This window comes from Sphaeramia orbicularis, chromosome 22, assembly GCF_902148855.1.
Source record: "Sphaeramia orbicularis chromosome 22, fSphaOr1.1, whole genome shotgun sequence".
Lineage (NCBI taxonomy): Eukaryota > Metazoa > Chordata > Actinopteri > Kurtiformes > Apogonidae > Sphaeramia > Sphaeramia orbicularis.
In genome coordinates, this window is record NC_043978.1 from 32,091,398 (window position 1) to 32,114,387 (window position 22,990).

Consider the following 22,990-nt stretch of genomic DNA (forward strand, 5'->3'; position numbering starts at 1 on the left):
ATGATCAGTAAGTTAAACATAGGAAAATACGAGAATTTTGCTGAAAAATGCAAATTCAGAGGATAATATTATGATAAATGAGGATAAATTGCCCATGAAACATTAAATGTAGAGAGAAATTAATTTGGAAGTAACCACATAAACAGTTGTAGGTCGTTAAATGAATGTCTCTTAGTTTTAGAGTGCAGGACTTCTGAAATAAGCCATTTGATTACTTGATTGATTGATTGATTAATTGAAGTAGTCTAATGTTTCTTCTTGAAATAGGTCATTGAATGGAGACCAACTGGACAAACCAATGACCTGGCAGATCTTGGAGGGACCTCTGCCCTTATCGACACTGGCATTACGAATGAAAATTGACCTGATCAAAGGCCAGGAATAGTTTTCTGAAAAATAATCCCAATGTGAGCTTTATCTTAATTCTGTTATTTTGTTTTCATGTTATAAGCAAATCGTGATCTGGACTGGACTGGCTCATCCTCAGTAGATCTGTCTAAAAAAACAATAAAAAATAAACAGGAGAACCTAACTAAAGCCACCTCTTTGCAACTACCAATTTATGTGTGAGGGTGTAAAACTCCTAACATATTTCTGCATAGTCTCCTCCAAAACATACTACACACACTACTACAAAAAAGAGGACATATATAAATATATTAAAATTAGGTCTATGCAGCATTCCTTTTAAAAAAACAAACAAACAAACAAACAAAAAACAATCTATTGTTGGCTATATTGTATGTCATATTTTTTTATGAATATTACCCCAAACATGTAGGTTTTTAAATGACAAAAACGACAAAAGGAGGTAACGAGAATATGTTAAATAATCAGTCCCTCCAGGATTTCATGGGATTTTTTAAAAATTGTTACAGCCTAAAATGCCTGATTTTGTGGCAGCTTTTCCAAAAAATTGCAGTGAAAGTTGCGATGATTTGTGGCTTCTTTTATTAAACTCACAGGAACATGGGCATTTGCAAATTACCTAGAACAGTCTTTTTTGAGTTTTTAGCCTTAAAAAGCACCAGGAAGCCATGATTTTAAACAAAACAGGCTTTTTTTCGTTCATTCATTTATTTGTTTTGAGCAGAAAATGAGAGCATAATGTCACAGAACGCCATCCAATCAGAGCAGAGCGTCACAGAACGTCAGCCAATGAGAATGCAGCATCACAGATCGTCAGCCAATGAGAGCGCAGCGTCACAGAACGCCAGCCAATCAGAGCGCAGCGTCACACAACGTCAACCAATCAGAGCGCATCGTCACAGAACGCCAGCCAATGAGAGCGCACTGTCACAGAATGCCAGCCAATGAGAGCGCAGCGTCACACAATGTCAGCCAATGAGAGTGCAGCGTCACAGAACGCCAGCCAATGAGAGCGCAGCGTCACAGAACGTCAACCAACGAGAGCGCAGCGTCACAGAACGTCAGCCAATCAGAGCAGAGTGTCACAGAACGTCAGCCAATGAGAGCACAGCGTCACAGAACGTCAACCAATCAGAGCGCATCGTCACAGAACGCCAGCCAATGAGAGCAGACCGTCACAGAACGCCAGCCAATGACAGTGCAGCGTCACAGAACGTCAACCAATCAGAGCGCAGCGTCACAGAACACCAGCCAATGAGAGCGCAGCATCACAGAACGTCAGCCAATCAGAGCGAAGCGTCACACAACGTCAGCCAATGAGAGCGCAGCGTCACAGAACGCCAGCCAATGAGAGCAGACCATCACAGACCGTCAACCAGTGAGATCGCAGCGTCACAGAATGCCAGCCAATGAGAGCAGAGCGTCACAGAACGCCAGCCAATGACAGCGCAGCGTCACACAACGTCAGCTAATGAGAGCGCAGCGTCACAGAACGCCAGCCAATGAAAGCGCAGCGTCACAGAACGTCAACCAATGAGATCGCAGCGTCACAGAACACCAGCCAATGAGAGCAGAGCGTCACAGAACGTCAGCCAATGAGAGTGCAGCGTCACAGAACGTCTACCAATCAGAGCGCATCGTCACAGAACGCCAGCCAATGAGAGCGCAGCGTCACAGAACACCAACCAATCAGAGCGCATTGTCGCAGAACGCCAGCCAATGAGAGCGCAGCGTCACAGAACACCAACCAATCAAAGCGCATTGTCGCAGAACGCCAGCCAATGAGAGCGCAGCGTCACAGAACGCCAACCAATGAGATCGCAGCGTTACAGAATGCCAGCCAATGACATCGCAGCGTCACAGAACGCCAGCCAATGAGAGCAGAGCGTCACAGAACGTCAGCCAATGAGAGCGCAGCGTCACAGAAAGTCAACCAATCAGAGCGCATCGTCACAGAACACCAGCCAATGAGAGCGCAGCGTCACAGAACGTCAGCCAATCAGAGCGCAGTGTCACAAAACGCCAGCCATTGTGAGCGCAGCGTCACAGAACGCCAGCCAATGAGAGCGCAGCGTCTCAAAACGTCAACCAATGAGATCGCAGCGTCACAGAACGTCAGCCAATGAGATCGCAGCGTCACAGAACGTCAACCACAGAGATCGCAGTGTCACAGAACGTCAGCCAATCAGAGCGTAGCATCACAAAACGCCAGCCATTGAGAGCGCAGCGTCACAGAACGCCAGCCAATGAGAGCGCATCATCACAGAACGCCAGCCAATGAGAGCGCAGCATCACAGAACATCAACCAATCAGAGCACAGCGTCACAGAACGCCAGCCAATGAGAGCGCAGCGTCACAGAACGCCAACCAATGAGATCGCAGCGTTACAGAACGCCAGCCAATGAGATCACAGCGTCACAGGACGCCAACCAATCAGAGTACAGCGTCACAGAACGCCAGCCAATGAGAGCGCAGCGTCACAGAACGCCAACCAATGAGATCACAGCGTTACAGAACGCCAGCCAATGAGATCGCAGCGTCACAGAACGCCAGCCAATGAGAGCAGAGCATCACAGAACGTCAGCCAATGAGAGCGCAGCGCCACAGAACGTCAACCAATCAGAGCACATCGTCACAGAACGCCAGCCAATGAGAGCGCAGCGTCACAGAACGTCAGCCAATCAGAGCGAAGCGTCACACAACGTTAGCCAATGAGAGCACAGCGTCACAGAACTTCAACCAATCAGAGCACGTCGTCACAGAACGCCAGCCAATGAGAGTGCACCGTCACAGAATGCCAGCCAATCAGATCGCAGCGTCATAGAACGCCAGCCAATGAGAGCGCGGCATCACAGAACGCCAGCCAATGAGAGCGCAGCATCACAGAACATCAACCAATCAGAGCACAGCGTCACAGAATGCCAGCCAATGAGAGCGCAGCGTCACAGAACGCCAACCAATGAGATCGCAGCGTTACAGAACGCCAGCCAATGAGATCACAGCGTCACAGGACGCCAACCAATCAGAGTACAGCATCACAGAACGCCAGCCAATGAGAGCGCAGCGTCACAGAACGCCAACCAATGAGATCACAGCGTTACAGAACGCCAGCCAATGAGATCGCAGCGTCACAGAACGCCAGCCAATGAGAGCAGAGCATCACAGAACGTCAGCCAATGAGAGCGCAGCGCCACAGAACGTCAACCAATCAGAGCACATCGTCACAGAACGCCAGCCAATGAGAGCGCAGCGTCACAGAACGTCAGCCAATCAGAGCGAAGCGTCACACAACGTTAGCCAATGAGAGCACAGCGTCACAGAACTTCAACCAATAAGAGCACGTCGTCACAGAACGCCAGCCAATGAGAGTGCACCGTCACAGAATGCCAGCCAATCAGATCGCAGCGTCATAGAACGCCAGCCAATGAGAGCGCGGCATCACAGAACGCCAGCCAATGAGAGCGCAGCATCACAGAACATCAGCCAATCAGAGCAGAGCGTCACACAACGCCAGCCAATGAGAGCGCAGCGTCACAGAACGTCAACCAATCAGAGCGCATCGTCACAGAACGCCAGCCAATGAGAGCGCACAGTCACAGAACGCCAGCCAATGAGAGCGCAGCATTGTCAACTAGAAGCACTCGGAGAGCACAGACCTCCGCCAAGGCTGATCAGTGCCCCCCCCCCGTGGGCCCCCCCACCCCCGATCACCACCAAAATTTAATCATTTCTTCCTTATCCCATTTCCAACAAACCCTGAAAATTTCATCCAAATCTGTCCATAACTTTTTGAGTTATGTTGCACACTAACGGACAGACAAACAGACAAACAAACAAACAAACAAACAAACAAACCCTGGCAAAAACATAACCTCCTTGGCGGAGGTAATAACACATTTATTACATGTTTATGGCAATTAAAAACACATTTACTACATGTTTATAACACGTTAACACATCACAGAACGCCAGCCAATGAGACCACAGCGTCACAGAACGCCAGCCAATGAGAGCGCAGCGTCACAGGACGTCAGCGAATGAGAGCTCAGCGTCACAGAACGTCAGCCAAAGAGAGCGCAGCGTCACAGAACGTCAGCCAATGCGAGCGCAGCGTCACAGAACACCAGCCAATGAGAGTGCATCATCACAGAACATCAGCCAATCAGAGCAGAGTGTCACAGAACGCCAGCCAATGAGAGCGCAGCGTCACAGAACGTCAACCAATCAGAGCGCATCGTCACAGAACGCCAGCCAATGAGAGCGCACAGTCACAGAACGCCAGCCAATGAGAGCGCAGCGTTGTCAATAACACATTTATTACATGTTTATGGCAATTAAAAACACATTTACTACATGTTTATAACACGTTAACACATCACAGAACGCCAGTCAATGAGAGCGCAGCGTCACAGGACGTCAGCCAATGAGAGCTCAGCGTCACAGAACGCCAGCCAAAGAGAGCGCAGCGTCACAGAATGTCAACCAATGAGAGCGTAGCGTCACAGAACGCCAGCCAATGAGAGCGCAGCGTCACGGAACGTCAGCCAATGAGAGTGCAGCGTCACAGAACGTCAGCCAATCAGAGCAGAGCATCACAGAACGTCAGCCAATGAGAGCGCAGCATCACAGAACGTCAGCCAATGAGAGCGCAGTGTCACAGAACGTCAGCCAATCAGAGTAGAGCGTCACAGAACGTCTGCCAATGAGAGCGCAGTGTCACAGAACACCAACCAATGAGAGTGCAACGTCACAGAACGTCAACCAATCAGAGCGCAGCGTCACAGAACGTCAACCAATGAGAGCGCACCGTCACAGAACGCCAGCCAATGAGAGCATAGGGTTACACAACCTGAGAGCCTGATCCTTAGTTTTTCTCTTTCCTGTTGTGCTGTTACACAGTTATAGCAAATATTTTTTGTAATAAATAACTTATATATACAAATGCAATGTAGAACAACATCAATTTCATTCAAATACATGCAGTACGTTATTATAGGTTTATGAACACCTTACAGCAGAGTCCTGCACTGGGTCGGTACCCAACAGGTAACCCATAAAAACATACAGGGACAGGTTTTTTTTTTTTTTTTAAATTTAAAAAATAAAAATAAAAAGAAGAAGAAGAATTTTCACAGATACGGGCATGGATAAAATTAAACGAATTGCGAGTGGGTAGTGGGTAAGGAAGTGAAAAAATAAAAGAAGATCCATGGATTAAAATAATTTTCAGGACATTTAATGATAATGATCATCTAATTTCACAATTTCCACAGCCTGTTTGTTTTATTGTGAAATGAGCCACACCTCCGTTAACATCCGGCCACAGACATCATTGAGCAGCACATATGAGAGATTTTTTGATGGCGTGTGTTTTAGCCAAAATTAAAGCCCTTCAAAGTGAGTTACTGTGTAGACAATCTGTTTAATCACAGGTCGGGTCAGGTTGCAGTATTCAGGTTTGCAGGTACAGGCGGGTGTGGGTGCCACTCCATATTTTACTAGAGTAAGATTTACAAAAATCTATTGTATAAATGTACCTAAAGTGATATATATACGTATAATAACACTTTGTCATATACACTGAAAACATGAACAAACCAGCACATTTGTCATTTGTTTTCTCAATTCATCTTATTAAAGTATGTAAGATTCAGCACATTTAATCTCTGAGGAGGATCACGTGTTTAGGCTTATGTCTACCTTTATGCTTATATGTCTGGTACTTTACAAGCCAAATCATTCAACCAAACAAGGAATACACTGTTTTTTTCTGTACTGACTCATCATTGTTTTTGGGCCATAAAATAATTGCATATTCAAAGTAGCTGCACCTCATTTCATCAAAAGAGAAAGTAATTAGGCAGCATATGATTTTTATACAGGTAGCCCATTTTTGTTGCTGTTTATCCAGTCTTGTTTTTGTCATAATCCACTGTACTGTAAAAAGAAAAAAAAAAGTTAGCTTGAACTTTCGCTGGAAACAGAAATCTTGGAATCACATGACTGTTTACTGTAAAGCCCCGCCCACCCAGCGCTCTGATTGGCTGCTGCGTCGGCATTCCTGTTTGGGTTTTCCTGACATCAGATATAAAACTCCAGTGGACTCCTGCTGAGGATGAGCCTGTAGTTGTTCCTGGTGTCGACTCCTTCAACACTACACAGAAAAAGGTGAATACACATGTCTGCGAGTTTTTCTAATCTCATCTGATAATACTGGGAATAATAGAGGGACTTATGAATCGCTTTTTTGTCGCGGGTAGAGGTTTTTAAAAGACTTACGCTGTTAGCTAGCTTGATTTTAGCTTAGCTTTTCGAGATCTGATATCACCGTCATGTGACACTCTGACGGTCAGGTGGCATGTTGGTGTTATTTTGTGTTGAGCTGGCGTTGTGTGTCGCTACCTTACAGTTTAACCACAAAGGCTTTGACTTTGATTCATACAGGACTTCCATAGAAAGCAGAGGAAATGGCTCGGTCAGTCCTCCTAGCCCTGCTCGGCCTTAGTCTCGGACTGGTGTATGCGTTTCCAGCCCCGGAGGAGGACGATGACGGTGGTAAACACTGGGTGGTTCTGGTAGCAGGCTCCAATGGCTGGTACAACTACAGGCATCAGGTGAGACGGGTGTTAAATAAGGGAACTAGGTGAAACCGTCTCCACAATGTCATCTTATCAAGCGAAAACTGTGCATGACTCAGATGTTTTCTCTGTGGTTTCGATAAGATCCACTTTACCTTCAGATAAGCCACTTCCCCTTAACAATGCATTTCCCAAAGTTTTTTCCACCTTAACAAGGCTCTCTGGACTCACTTTGACTTATTGCTTCCTCTCCTAGGCCGATGTTTGCCATGCCTACCAGATTGTCCACAAGAATGGCATCCCAGATGAACAGATTGTGGTTATGATGTATGATGACTTAGCACAAAATCCGGAGTGAGTTTCCTTTTTTTTTTCTGTGTGGTAGATATTTATGATAAGGCGACTTCTTCTTTCAATGAAATGCTTAAAGAACTTTGTACTTAATTCTCAGTTCTTTACCCCTAAATGTAGTAAAGCTTACAATATTTATTTGCACACCATGAAATGGATGTGTAACTCAAGTCAAAATTGGTATGTGTTTTTACTTGCATGACGTTTTACTATTTCTTTTAGTCTAGAAATTGTGTATTTTCAGGTGCCGTATACAATTTTCTGTGTCTTTTATATTGGTAAGATAAATACCGTTAAGGAGAAAGTAGGAGGACACTGGTTTTACTACATATTAGCAAGGAACACGTTCATTATGCTACTGGTTAATATTTTGAAATACAAATATGGTCTTAGAGCATTTATTTGAAGAGAACGACAACTCGTAAAAATGTAATAATGCAGTATTTTCAGACATCCAATGATACAACAAAACCAAGTGCATGTTCATTTTGTATATTCATTTATTTCATGTAAGTGTTCAAAAATTAGTATTTGGTTGAATAACACAGGTTTTCAGTCTCATATTTCATGCATTTTGGTATCTCTTATTGGGTTGTTTGCATTGTTTGCTGATTTATGTGCCTCCTGGCATGAAAATGCAGCAGGAGGCATATTTGTTTCATGGCTTATCACATCCAGTTTCTTCTTTCCTCCTTCCATTCCAGAGGTTTCTAATGGGATTCATGTCTGAAAATTTGGACTAGCCCACTTCTATATCTTTTGGTTTTAGGTTGCATTTGGTGCAAAACTAGGCTTGAGGAAAAAATCCACTTAGTAATAGGCTATATTAATCAGCCAAATGCCAAATAATGTAATAAGTGTTTATTCATTGTTCTTTTTTGTTAGTTGTCATGTTACTTAACCTTGATTTTATTTGTTTATAAGGCGCAGAAAAAATGCACATTCATGCTGGCATTTCTTATCTCACTGTGGTATGTCGAGCCTGTATCAAAGTGGCAGCAAAATGCAGAACAGGCTGTGTTAAAGGCACTCCCTTAGAAGAGTCACGAGGAGCTCATTTTAATTTTACTTTAGGACTTGAAATGGTAGTTACATTATCTACAGGCTGCCCAGATGAAAGATCAGTCGAGAAAGCAGGTCTATTGGTGTTAAGTACTGACATGCAGTGTAAAAAGCTGAATGTAGCAATAGAACAAAGTGACTCATCAGTTAATGGCCTAGCCAGAAGAAAGGGTTTACAGTAACATCTATGCTTTTTATCTTTTCCATAATTTCCTACCATTGACCTCATTTTGATTTACAGTTTCCCAACTGAGTAAAAACATCATGAAATGATTGTTAGTGAAGGTACAAACTTGAACTAGAAAATATACAAAAACTCATTAAAAAAAAAAAAAAAAAAAAAAATAGCAGCTTTCATTGAAAAATTTGCACATCACTGAATCCAAAGTCTCAGCAAACTGGCAGCGGACCTATTAACAGCAGCATTTTCTACATGTGCTTTGTATAATTTTACAAGCTGATGTTGCCATTACAATTTGATAATTAGTGCAGCTATAACTAAACCCAATTAGAATTAGAACAAAAACACTTCAGCCTACACTCAAAGTAGCCTCGTATCCCTTATAGCCTTAATCTAATAACCACAGATACAGATAATTGGAGTTTTTGTTCAGTTTTTAAGTTTTTTAACAGCTCTTAAAAGGAGACCAAATCATGATCATAATACAAATGGCCACATTTTCCTTCAGTTGTAGTTCTGCTGCCACTGTTGAACTCAAAGTATGTGAGTAATGTTTAAAAAAAAAACAAAACAAAAAAAACCTCATGGTTAAAATGTAAATTACAATGAGAGCTGGGTGGTAAAGCCAAATATGTTCATAATTGTAATGTTAAGTCATTATATCTTTCAAGTGTGAAGCCTTATTTTTTGTCCCAAGTGAAAGTTGAGAAATCCAGATGGTTATTTATGGTTGTAAATAATTTGTAAGATGTTATTTATTTATGTATGTATGTATGTATGTATGTATGTATGTTTATGAAACTTAAATGTAGAACAACTTTATGGGAAGTGTTTACTTGGTTAATTTATGTGAAGTTAATTTATGGTGTTCTCCCTCCCTACGCCATATAATTAAATCGGGAGATATGAATTGAATGCATTCATATTATCACTACACCCATGGTATTTATTCATATAGGCATAACCATACTGACTGATATAAAGATTATGATTGTGTTTTACTGAAAAATGCAGACTCGTGACAGAAGGTAATTGTTGAGAGACTGGGAAAAACCTGACTTGGTGTAAAGTTTTTGTTGCCACTGTCACTTCATTAGTGACTCACTCTTCTCTGTTTTCTCAGCTATTTTTCACTTCCTTCTACAAATCTGATTCATGTTTTTTTTTTTTTTTGTCCCAGTAACCCCACCCCTGGAATAGTAATCAACAGGCCAAACGGTTCAGATGTGTACCATGGAGTTCCTAAAGATTACATTGGTGACGTGAGTGCTTCAATTGAAATATTTGTACAGAAGTACAAATCAAAAATACTTTTTTAGTGTTAAACAGCAATTTCTTTTGTACAGATTGTCAAATAAGACGTAAAAGTATCCTTTACTGTCAAACCTGGTGTTCACGAAGTTTACTTCCTGGTGTTTTTCTGCAGGATGTGACCCCAGAAAACTTCTTGGCAGTGCTGAAGGGTGACTCTGCACAGGTCAAAGGGGGCTCTGGAAAAGTTCTAAAGAGGTAAGTGATAAAAATGGAAAAAACAACTGAAGGACAAGGGAATCTTTTGAAAAAAAATGGCATTCAAATGTTTTATAAAATATTCAGAAAGTTGTCACATCAGAATTGTACATACCATTTATTATTTTGTAACCTCATTTTTGTTCCTTTGACAGCGGTCCCAAGGATCATGTGTTCGTTTACTTCACTGATCACGGGGCACCTGGCATTCTGGCTTTTCCAAATGATGACGTGAGCACTTTTTAACCACTTTAACGTGCTCTTTCTCATGTTCACTCCTCCTGAATGTACTGATGAAAATACAGAACCTCTGCTGTAGTCATACACAATGAACCAGGAACTTACTGCTGTTTTGTCGTCAAACTTGTTTTATGATTGAAATGACTCAGTATCTCTCACATGATCACACAGGGAACTACCATAGTGGAATTGTATTGTAATGCTTTTTTTTAATGCTTTTTTTTCTTTTCTTTTTTTAAACATTCACTACTTTTGACAATTTTGATGCATTTGAGACAAAGCAAAGATGAGCAGCTACACAGGCTTTAGGATTTTTTTTTTTTTATTATGTTTTTTAACATTTTCATTTTGACACAAAGATAATTATTGATGCCAAAAGAGAATAGCTTCCTCACACATTTGTTTGACAAAAACAGTTATTTTTGGTAGCCCTGTCTTTTCATGAAGCACGATTAAACATTCTTGAACACCCACTGCAATACAAGAACTTTGTCAAAATAAAACGGTTTATAAGAATGATTTAAATAATCAAAATAGTACATATAGATATCATATACATGAAAGCAGATGAAAACAATTAGATTTAACACTCACTCTATGTGGTCTGTTTTTGTTTTGGGTTGAGTGAAAAAAGTATAAGCGTCCTTTACCAAAGGACTGTTAAAGCTGAAAATAGCTGAAATGTAGTGTCTTTTGAAACATCTCAAATAAGTACACATTCAGTCTGTTCTGTTTCCTCCATAGCGTTAGAATCCAATCTTTGTTCATTTGGTGTAAACACAACACAATGAATGTGTAGAGCATTGCTTCAGGATTTGAAAAAAGCTTTAAATTATGTAAACCTATGCTATATCTATACTCAGTGAAACTATAAATACAAGAGTTTTTTCTTCTCTTTTTTTGCAGCTCCATGTCGATGACCTCCAGGAGGCCATTAAGTACATGCACGATAATAAAAAATACAAAAAGGTATGTAGAAATGTGCAGATTTGGACTTGCATGTTTTGTACAAGTCGTAGCATGTACATCTGTGATTGAAGGGTAAACAGGGAATTGTGTAACTGTTTTTGCCCTCTTTGTCACGTATCCATATACAGATGGTGTTGTACATTGAGGCATGTGAATCTGGATCAATGATGACCAGCCTTCCTGATAACATTGACGGTATGTTGACCTTTAACTCCACAAAATCACTTTCTAGGAAAAGATAAGAGAATAGTGAAAAAACAAATCGATAAATGACTTCATTCATGTGATTTCCTTGATAAGGTGTGACTTGTGTTATTAAATCTGAAACATGACAGTCAAAAACATGTCACTTCTCAAATTTACTAAGGCCAGCAGTTTGTTCCTGGACTTTACTTCATGTTTTTCCCTCCTCGCTCTTTGTTGTGGCTGCTCAAACACTGAGGTCAGCATTGTGGTTTGTGGGAGTTTGTGAGCGAAGTCACTGTCATGTGCTTGGGCTCATGTGATGCCCATAAGTGGACCTGTAAAGGACATGGATCTGGTTTTATTGTGTTAAACCACAGATAGCTTTTTAAAAATGTTTTTTTTTCTACATTTGTGGTGTACATACCTACCTGAAAGAAATAGTTTGTTCTTTTGTAGAGTTTATTTCTAGTCTACACTTAAATATAGCATAAATTGGTCAAAGAAGTTTACAAAAGGACATAAATACAGGAAAAAAATATTAGACCATTGAAAGTCATCAAAAACAATGGTTATGCAATCAAGTACTAACTCCTGTGTGTATCATGTGACTAAAACAGACAGAAAAGAAAACATGGAATGCCTAAAAGCGCTGTATTTGGCAGTACAATGCCATAGCTATTGATGGAAGAACTTAAGTGATTTTGGTTACTATCAAGAAAACCATGGAAAATGGCTAGATATCAGCTCTGAAATTAAACTCTTATGAGCTATTCTTGTTGTTATCATTATATTTGTCCAAACAAATGTACCTTTAGTTGTACCAGGCATTAAAATGAACAAAAAATTGAAGAAAACAAGGGTGGTCTAATAATTGCATATAAAACTGCATATAAAATAAAAATACACCAAAATTCAATATAATGGTAACGAAATGTATCAGTGATAACATTAACAAGGGACAGATACAGGATTATAGACATGATACAAGTGTCAAAAAGGTCAGTCTATGAATGTGTCTTATCTAAGCCTTAAAAACAGAGCTTGGGGAACACATCTAATCTCTAATAGCAGCCAGTTCCGCAATCAGCAACTGCAAAGACTGTATTAGTTTTAGTTCTGACCTTCTGACATTCAGGAGAGATTTGTTGTAAGATGTAAGAAGAGATCAAGCTCTGTGATATAAGATAAGGCCTGACCATTAAGAGCCTTGACAGTGATCAGTGTGGTCTTTAATTAAATAGGACGTGGTTGGACTTCTTAGTACCAGCCAAAATCCTAGAAGTTCGTGGTCACAAAAACTTTATTATCCCCAATAGGGCAAAGTTTTGTGCAGTCAGCAGAATTTTGTGAAATGGAAAATCAACATTCATCGCCAACAATAAGACAAAAATAACATTTATGAACATTTAAACACCCAGTAACAGCAGAGATAAAGGAATTCTTAAGTCTGTTAGTCCTAATAGACCATATACTGATATGCTTGTAGTTTTACACCACACCTTCATAATGCCTTGTAGTCTGTTTCTGTTGTTATGCGACAATGACCCCAACCTGCAAAAACAAATAAAAGGCCAGTACTGATTCAATAAAACAAAAGTCAAACATTGAGATACAGTTTTGGATCATACAAACAAATCAATCAGGCTGGAGGTCTAAACACAGTAAATTACAACACTTAAGTCATGATGTAACAAAGGTACACATTACCTTTCCATAATGTGCAAAGACACAATCAGCTTGAACTGATTTTTTTTTTTTTCTTTTTTTTAAATGGTAACTATTTTTAACAACAGAACATTTTTACTTTTTGACTTTCAGCTAACATCATAGTGATTTTAATCTTTTTGGTTTACAGGCTGTTAATCGGATGTGATTCATACTTTACTTTGCCTATGCAAAAATAATGATGTTCTACCAAACTTTGGATTGTTTTCTCTCTGTCAGGAAATTTGTTGTGTCATCGGTCACGAACAGACAGTCAGACGTACTTTTACAAAAATACATTCATTACTTGTGTAACACCACAAGGGCTTGTGGAGGAAATTAGTTTGGATCAATATTTGATGAACAGGGGGACAATACCGTCACCCAAAGACAACACAGAGCTTCTTATCATCCACAGTGTTTGTCTCATTATTTGTGGTCAAACACACTGACTGTCAGGGTGTATTTGGCTCCATATTGATAAAGACACATCATTACAACCCTCCTAAATGTCCAATGGACATTTGCCGTTTCTAAGTAGTTGAGAACTAGCCCATACTTTATACAGAAAGTTACTCAAAGTAATTATTATCTACATACTGATTAAACTCCGTAAAGTGCCAAATATAATAAAATGAGATTATCTGTTTGTTATTTCAGTGTATGCCACAACAGCGGCCAACGACCACGAGTCCTCATACGCCTGCTACTATGACGAGAAGAGGGACACATACCTGGGAGACTGGTACAGCGTCAACTGGATGGAGGACTCTGATGCGGTGGGTTTTATCCACAGCATTTACATGTTTTGGTTGCACTAATTATCTGACAACTAAAAAAGACAAGAAACCTTGCCATTTAATATGTATACTTAAAAAAATATACGGTTATTATTAATTACTATTACTATTTTTGTTTGACTGTTGATCATTTTACCTTGTTGTTGGCTGATAACATGCAGAATCTATGCATACTTAGGTTATGTAATCCAAACTGTATTTTCTGCTCCACTAAACAGATGTCAGGTGGTTGTGAACTGAAGTTATTGTAGTTTCCCCCCAGCATTATAGTGATCTGTTCATGTGACCTTTTTGTAGTTTGCATGAGCAGTTGTTGCACCTGTTAATTTCAAATATTCAGTATCCCAAAACAGAAACTCTTTATCATCAACAGAAATCAGAAAAAAATAAGACACATGGTTTACAGTTTATCGTGTCTTTGTAAACTGAAATATTTGGTTTGCTGTTTTATGTATTAGTTCTCTTTTATGAGGTTTTTTTCTCCCAATGTTTTGTTTACAGGAAGACCTGACACAAGAAACCCTTCAGAAGCAGTTCAAGATCGTAAAGAGCCACACAAACACCAGCCATGTCCAGCAGTTTGGAAACAAGGTGAGGAAAAACCGTAAATTCTGCAGAAATGGTGAGGATATACAGTTAATTGTTAAGTCTAGAAGTGATTTTCATTTTACTATTTTGCTGGAGATTTTGTCTCACTGAGCAGAAAAAAAAACAGATGATTAGCTGAGTAGTACAGATGAATACTACTTTTTCTTTCCATTATTAACTGTCGTTTCTCACTTTCTGCACAGACTGTGTCCCACATGAAGGTTATCAAGTTCCAGGGGGCTAACAAGGCAGGCAACCGTCCTGCTCCGATAAAACTGCAGCCTATTACAAATCCTGATCTGACCCCAAGTCCTGATGTTCCCCTGGCCATCCTCAAGAGGAAGTTGATGGCCTCCAATGATATCCGTGTTGAGAAGGGGCTGCTGATGGAAATTAACTCTCACTATAAGGTAAAATGATGAAACCTTAAAGGGGTCATATTTTGCTAAACCCACTTGTATTAGTCTTTGGTACATTTATGTGTGTATTTGGGGACCCTAACAGTTCATAAAGTTGGAAATTGAACCCACCAGGTGCTGCAAAGCTAACTTTATATTCATTCTGGTAGAAATCGAGTGGATTTCTACAGCCCATTTTAATTACTTCTTAATTTGTTACGTTTTATAACTAGTTACGTCATGACATTTGCACATATAAGGTCAAGACTTTGACGAACATTTCTCAGAGTACAGTACACCGTAATTGTTTGTCAGCAGCAGCGGTTGTAGTAAAAACTGAAAATATGTCCAAACTTCGAGCCGATTACCTAAAATGTTCAGTTGTTGGTTGTATTAACGAACACAAGTGGCTGAACACCAGAACATGGACACCAGTTGGTTTACAGGTTTACTCATCACTACAAGATATACGATACAATGGTTCACATTTTGCATATATCTGTGCATTATACCATATTATATACCGTATATAGAAGGCACGGACAACAACCTGGAGGGGGTGGGGCATGAAGTGGCTCATGTGCATTTAAAGGGCCAGCGCTCAAAACAACCCTTCTGGTGTCATTACTCAGAAAGGGTTGAAGACAAACCTGTGGAGTTGTATTAATGAAGAATTCAGACCCAAGCATAGCATTTACAGTTTATGTAGACCACAGGGAAATGTTTTAAAAAGCATAATTCCATTTAAAAAAGCAAAATATCACTCCTTTAAGGCTGTGACCTGGATGTGATGAGTGATCAGGACCAGTCTGTTCCAGCAGGTTTTAAGTCACAGATAAAACCGTTTAGGGGTACTCTATATGGATTCTAGTCTTGAGCTCTAGCTGTTACCGGTTATTCTCACAAAGACGTTTGATATTTAACACTGGTAGATGATGTTGTCAGTGTCATTTTAGAGACGTCAACAAACACTCGAGGAGAATAAATTGAGCAAAAAGGATTGTGGTGTGAAGCGTAATGGTAAAATGTTTCCTGAACCAAAGAGAATAAAAGCCTAATACACATTGCATCAGGCCACACTAGCTCAAGTCCATCAGGTTTCCATGTGTAAATAATGATATCTTTACATGAATTTTGTTCAGTTTTACACCGTTCACTCACCTAGTTTATCCCTTTGTAGATTATACAGTCCACGATGAACACAAATCTTCATCTGTACCTCACCAAAACTTTGTGCTTTTCCCACTTACTTGTCTGTGTTTATTTTATTTTTATGCACATTGCACTGCCAACAAAGTGCTAGTCAATGTCCATGTTTGTTTTTGCACAACAACTTGTTGACAACAGTTGACAGTTCTAGTGAGATTTGGTCATCCACTGACAGACTGATCAGTTTAGTGTGTTGTTTACTGGATGGTTAATAATTTGGTTTGTGCTCCTTTGTGTTGTTTCATTTAACAGTTAAGTGTGTGCATCATCGGAGCATCTCTGAGATATTACTTCAGTCTACTCGTTGTTTCAGGTTCTAGGTTTATGACTGTTCACATATGCCATGCAAATCACATTCATTACAAAGACTTGGCTGCATAAACTGACTACTTCTATGGTATGCATGTTTAACAGTTAATGAACTTCTGTGCTTTCAGATCAGGGAGGTTTTAGCCGATACCATGTTCCAGGTGGTCAAGAAGGTGACCAATGATCAGCTCAAGGCAGAAGATATTATTAACTCCAGAGTTGGACTGACCCAGCATCAGTGCTACAAAGCAGCAGTCCACCACTATAAGGAAACCTGCTTCAACTGGCACAAATCTGAGGTAGAACTGCACAAGAATTAGATACGCAAACATAAAACAGGCTGCATTCTAATCGGTTTCACTGTATGGTTTATAGCAGGTGATTAGTCACAACTTGGGGAGTGTTCATGTGTAGCTAAAGACTGAAATGTACATGTCAAGAGTCTAGATCTGCTTCAAAAGAGGAAATGCCAGATCTGCTTCACAAGAATGTAGCAGAGTCAGTCGTCTATGTTTTGCGTTCAGCTGAAACACTGGAAGTGGTATCATGTGGAAATAGAATAAACTAGTGAATTTTTTTTAGGAATATTAGTATATTCAGACAGCAACAATAATATTAATTTAGAATCAGGAAAAAATTGAGACAAGCCTCTATGTACTCAAGGCTCTCAATCTTTTAATTTGCAAGATTTTGGTCAAAGACAAGACGGAAACATTTGTCAAGTGAATGCAACTAGTTAAAAAGACATTACATGAGAGAGTTCAAGATTGTCAGCTCAACTTGATAGCTAAGAATACAGCATTCATTAAAATGATATTGATAAGTAGGTTTCTTCTTATTGTGATGTGTATGTAGATGTGTTTATTTCATATCTTAATAACTAGAAGCACTCAGAGCGCAGACCTCCGCCAAGGCTGATCAGTGGCCCCCCCTGTGGGCCCCCCCCCCACGCCAAGGAGGTTATGTTTTTGCCAGGGTTTGTTTGTTTGTTTGTTTGTCTGTCTGTTTGTCTGTCCGTTAGTGTGCAACATAACTCAAAAAGTTATGGACAGATTTTGATGAAATTTTCAGGGTTTGTTGGAAATGGGCCCCCCCGTGGGCCCCCCCACCCCCGATCACCACCAAAATTTAATCATTTCTTCCTTATCCCATTTCCAACAAACCCTGAAAATTTCATCAAAATCTGTCCATAACTTTTTGAGTTATGTTGCACACTAACGGACAGACAGACAGACAAACAAACAAACAAACCCTGGCAAAAACATAACCTCCTTGGCGGAGGTAACAATAGTAGAACCAGTCAATCCAGCAATAGCAACAAAAATGTAGCATCAAACTCTGGACTTCATTCCATTTTAATATAAAGCCAAAACTGGAGGAGATATGAGGAAACGGTTAAGGGGGAATATTTAGAATAGTAAGAAACTTTCCCTGAAGACCTGACGGGAAAAGGAAGTTATATGTAAATGTAGGGGTATTTTAGAGCTAGTGCATTGCGACTGAATAAGCCGTGACACAATTGCTCTGTTTAAACAGTAATTTTGGGGAACTTTCATGCAGCTGTGTGGTGTTTTTTTTTTCATGTATACTTCATTTCCTCCATAACATTGCGACATTTACAGTTTCACAAATACAACTGGGGAAACGTATTTAGGTCATTAATGTTTTCCAGAATCACTACCAGCACAGACTGTGGGACTGTTTGTGATACATGTGATGCATTGTTTGGTTTCAGTTCGAATATGCTCTGAGACATCTGTACACCCTGGTGAACCTGTGCGAGAAAGGATATCCTGTAGACAGGTAGGTTTAATGTTTGTGTCATCTTTGTGAATATGAAATGTAGTTTTAAAAAACACACACTATACTCTTCATGGATCAGCCAAAACGGTTCAGAATTTTATTTTGCATAAATATTTGATTCGCTAAAGGTCATAATTCCACTGTGATTTATCATAAGGAATTAAAGCAACTTTTCAAAAAAGTCAGTGCAGATCATCCTGCTTTTACTGTTAAAGCCAATGGTCAATGTATTTTAAGTCAAACAAATTCCAGGATCAGTGGCAGGGTAATTCATAACTTTTTAATTGTTGCAGTAATTCTTTATAGTAAATGTAGAAAGATCAGTAGTTGAAGCACAAGGATTTGCAGTACTTACATAGCAGTTTTCAAAACAAAGTTGCAGTGTGCTTTTCAAGATAAAACAATATGCCATCTATTAAAAAAAAATTAATGATGCACAACATAAATACAGCATGAAATAAATAGGGTTGGATTTCATGCTGTAAAATCCAAGATATGCATAAATACAAATAAAATCCAATGGCATTACATAAGATGTGGTCAAATCAATATAAAATACCCATTTAAAATTATCAAAATGCCACAGTTTAGAAGTAGGTGTCAAAACTAGTCTTAAAAATCTTGATTTGGTGCTTTTTATTTATTTTACACCAAGTTATTGGCAGTTTTTCAGATAAATTATCTAATTTTAAAGTAATCGCTACAAAATTTTACAGTATTTTATCTATTAATAAACTGGAATTTTACTGGTTTTTTTTGTTTTTTTTTGTTTTTTTTAACTTATTGTGATTTTATACTTATGTTCATTTTAATTCCTCATATCTTTCACTCTGTAGCATCCTTCGTGCCATGGACTATGTGTGCATTCACAACAAGTAAAGGGATTTCCATGAATCCGTTCTGGACTCAGATGAGTCTGCCTCCTCTGGGTGGGTGGAGGGCCTTAAAAGACAGAGCTTCACTTTGCACTGCATAGAAATCAATCTGATGTTGAGCTGACTGTTTTATCAACACATGATAACACTTTTTTATCTCTGTGATGTGTTTTGATTTTATTGAAAATTTTTTAACTTGTTTTATCATGAGTTGCACTATCACTGTGAAAGATTTGTGGATACATTTTTTTTTTTTTTTACAGTTATCTGCTGGATTATATGATAAAATCCATGTAAATTTCTTTTGCTCTCAGCTTTATGTGTATGGCCTTGAATGAATGTTGAAATGATGTGTATAGGACATACCACTAAACTCTGAATGTCTGCTAAATTCAAGAGACTTTGTTGTAAAAGAGAAATCTTGAAATAAAATTTTACAAACCAAAACTACTGAAATCTGTTGTTAATGATGTTGACACAAGACATATGTATGATAATACATTATGTAATTCCAGACTACATTCTCCACAAGCCACTGTCCTCTCCATGGAGACTGTTTGCTTGTTTTTTTCACTACACCATAATGCTTTTCTTTTTCTGAAGTGTTCTATTTGTATGTTTTCTTATATAATAGGAAAAAATAGTTTGTTTTTTATTTTTAGTTTTATTTCAAATATACAACAAGACAAAGTAACATCACTTAGTCCGTAGAAATAAAACAGGTAAGAAGTCATGGAAGAAAAAAACAAAAACCCAAAACAAAACTTAAACATGACTTCATTTGCACATTCATACAGTATGATGTTTACTTGTTTTAATACCACTGAAGAAAGACACTGTACATACAGATGTCATTCTAAAGAATAAGAGACATTTACTCTTCTGTCTCCTACCACTCAAATATTAGTTTTTGTCCTCTTGTGATGTTTTGTTCACCTAAACCTTCAGTTTATGACTCAGGGCTACAAGCAGAATTTGTAGCTTTACAAATATTTTGGAGCCAGTTGTGATTTACAAGTCCCACATTGGAACTCGAAGCCTTTAAAGCATGTACAGCTAAGATGGACTTCAAGAATAACATCCAGAAGTTAAACTAATGAAGTAAACAAAACTCCTTTTAAAGATTTTAGATCCTTATTTTCAATGAGATGTCATTTTAACACATTAATAGAGCTTTTTGGTAGAAAACCCATATGTGACACAAAACATATCAAGTTACAGTATTTTATTATGTCCTAAACATGTTTGGAAATCTTTGTTATTTGAGAATTTTGAAATGTTTTGCCTTGAAATATGTCAAAGAAAAACTACATTTTATAGTGGTACAAATATTCCTGCTCAGTCGCTGAATGAGAGCAGGTTGAAGTAGTCATTTATCCGGTGAAATTACCCAGATGGATGTGTGTAGAGGCATGTACAATGGACAGAAAAGGACCGGCACCATGTTTTCATTGAAGCATTGATTTTCCTGCATTTGGAGCACCACCATGAGGCTGAGGACATTTTTTTTTATGTTTAGTGTTTATTAATCGATAGCATAAAATGTTATAGAAGTACATCTATATATGCATAATAAATAGAAAAATGTAGTGACTGTGAATAGAGATTCCTAAACTTTTTTCCAAGCATCATCCCCAGGTGAAAACTATTTATTTTAAATAAAAAATTGAATGACTACATTCCTCCCTCAGCCTCCGTGTTTTACCAGTTCCTGGTAATAAAGTTCCTGGGCTTTTGGTGGAAAAGGACCTTTTGATTCCCTGACAGACTGTGGGGCAGAGATCTTGACATGGATCTGTAAATTAACCCCATTAACCTGTTAAATGGCGACATCTAGTGGTTTCTTTAACTGTTCAACTTCTCGTTATGGATCACTAAGTGTTTAATATACGGCTATTGTTATTTCTGCGACTGATATTAACCCTTTCATGCACGAATTATGAGAACCTTAGTCAAGATTTTTTTCTTCAGTGTTTAGCCATGAAAAAAACAATGCGATCGAGTTTTTTTTTCTACGGAGTTACAAAAATATCCATGCTTTTAATTTTTGAAGTAAAGAAACGCGTTTAAAACCCAATATCAGAGAGTGATATGAAAACAATGAAATAAAAACATTTTTAATGCTGCTAATCTGATGTCTTCTCACATTTTAACATATTCTAATGCTAGTAATTACTCACTTCATGGAGATAATATGCAAAAAAAAAAAAAAAACCTTCTTGTCTAACAAATAACAATTGATTTACACTCAAACATGTTAGTGCAGATCAGGTTTATCAAGAACAGCAAAGTTACAGTAATGATCTGAATTACAGTGTATGGGATGGTGCATAAGCGTCCACTGTGTTGGCTGATATGGAACTAAAACAACAAAACCCATTAATATACAAGAGAACAGCTGGAGAAGAACTGTCCACTGGAGTGTCCACTGGAGTGGACAGTGCATGAAAGGGTTAAGACCTTATGATTTTATGGTACAACTACACAATAAGGAATCAGTTATGAGATGTTTATAAAATGTTTTTAACAAAAAAATATTCATTGGCTATTAAATCAAAAATTATTTTTGAATTGCTAGGCGTGAAAAAACCTCTTTATTTGATGAACTCCAATAATATTTGTCACCCTCAGTTTTGCTTTTGACCACTGTAATATTATCAGTATTTATCAGTCATAACAGTCTCCCATTTTCTGGGTTCCCAGCATTATTATGTATTCTGCATTTTTAAGTCCAATTAAACAAATATCTGCATTTCTAGGTGTTGATAAATAGGTGCATTTTCATCTTTGGCTGTTCTTTTCAGAAGATCAAAGACTATACATAGCAAATAGCCTATAAAAGATCACCAAACCATACAATAAGTAATTTATTTCTTTATTTAAATTGGGCTTCTTAAAGGAACAATCAAAAATTTAGGTTGTTGCTTTTTTCATGTTGTTGTTGTTTGTTTATTTTTTTGTTTTTTACATTTGTAATGTTCATTTATGGCAATAAAAGCTTTTAAACAAGGAGGAAAATAATTGTATACTTTATTACTTACTAGTGTAATTTCTTTGAAGCATTTGTCAAAAATGGTATCCCAGAATTAATCATGATTAATCATTTACAAATCATCCTTACGTTATTTGCAAATATTTATCAACTGCTAATAAAGCCCTAAAGAGTATAATGATTTTATAAATAATTTTAATTGGTGCTGTATATAGTTACAGTAGCGCAATTTTGTAATGTGCATCGGGTATTTTTTTTTTTTTTTTTTATGGCTTGATGATGTAAATTATTTTAATTTGTTACTGTGTATCTGTATTTTCAGCAAAGTGAATATCAATTGACAGTCACCCTAGCCACTAGCTTTTAACATACTGCATGTATTTGGATGAAAGGGATGTTGTTCTTCATTGCATTTGTATATATAAGTTATTTATTACACAAAATGTTTGCTATAACTGTGTAACAGCACAACAGGAAAGAGAAAAACTAAGGATCAGGCTCTCAGTTTGTGTGACCCTATGCTCTCATTGGCTGGCATTCTGTGATGCTGTGCTCTGATTGGCTGGTGTTTTGTAATGTTGTGCTCACATTAGCTGATGTTCTGTGACGCTGCGCTCTCATTGGCTGACGTTCTGTGACGCTGAGCTCTCATTGGCTGATGTTCTGTGACGCTGCACTCTCATTGGCTGACGTTCTGTGACGCTGCGCTCTCATTGGCTGACGTTCTGTAACGCTGTGCTCTCAGTGGCTGGTGTTCTGTGACGCTGCGCTCTCATTGGCTGATGCTCTGTGACGCTGCGCTCTCATTGGCTGACGTTCTGTGACGCTGAGCTCTCATTGGCTGACGTACTGTGACGCTGTGCTCTC

At 38.7% G+C, this 22,990-nt stretch overlaps 1 protein-coding gene across 1 annotated transcript; it reads left to right on the forward strand.

The window, feature by feature from the left end:
• Positions 1–6,439: 6,439 nt before the first annotated feature.
• On the forward strand, positions 6,440–19,578 carry lgmn (legumain). The gene is made up of 14 exons (XM_030127195.1): positions 6,440–6,537; positions 6,814–6,983; positions 7,204–7,301; positions 9,722–9,803; positions 9,968–10,050; positions 10,206–10,281; positions 11,197–11,259; positions 11,388–11,454; positions 13,810–13,928; positions 14,451–14,540; positions 14,741–14,947; positions 16,582–16,752; positions 18,189–18,256; positions 19,093–19,578. Exons 2-14 carry the CDS (start codon positions 6,837–6,839, stop codon positions 19,133–19,135), a joined length of 1,314 nt encoding a protein of 437 aa, XP_029983055.1. The 5' UTR covers positions 6,440–6,537; positions 6,814–6,836; the 3' UTR covers positions 19,136–19,578.
• The last annotated feature ends 3,412 nt before the right edge of the window (positions 19,579–22,990 follow it).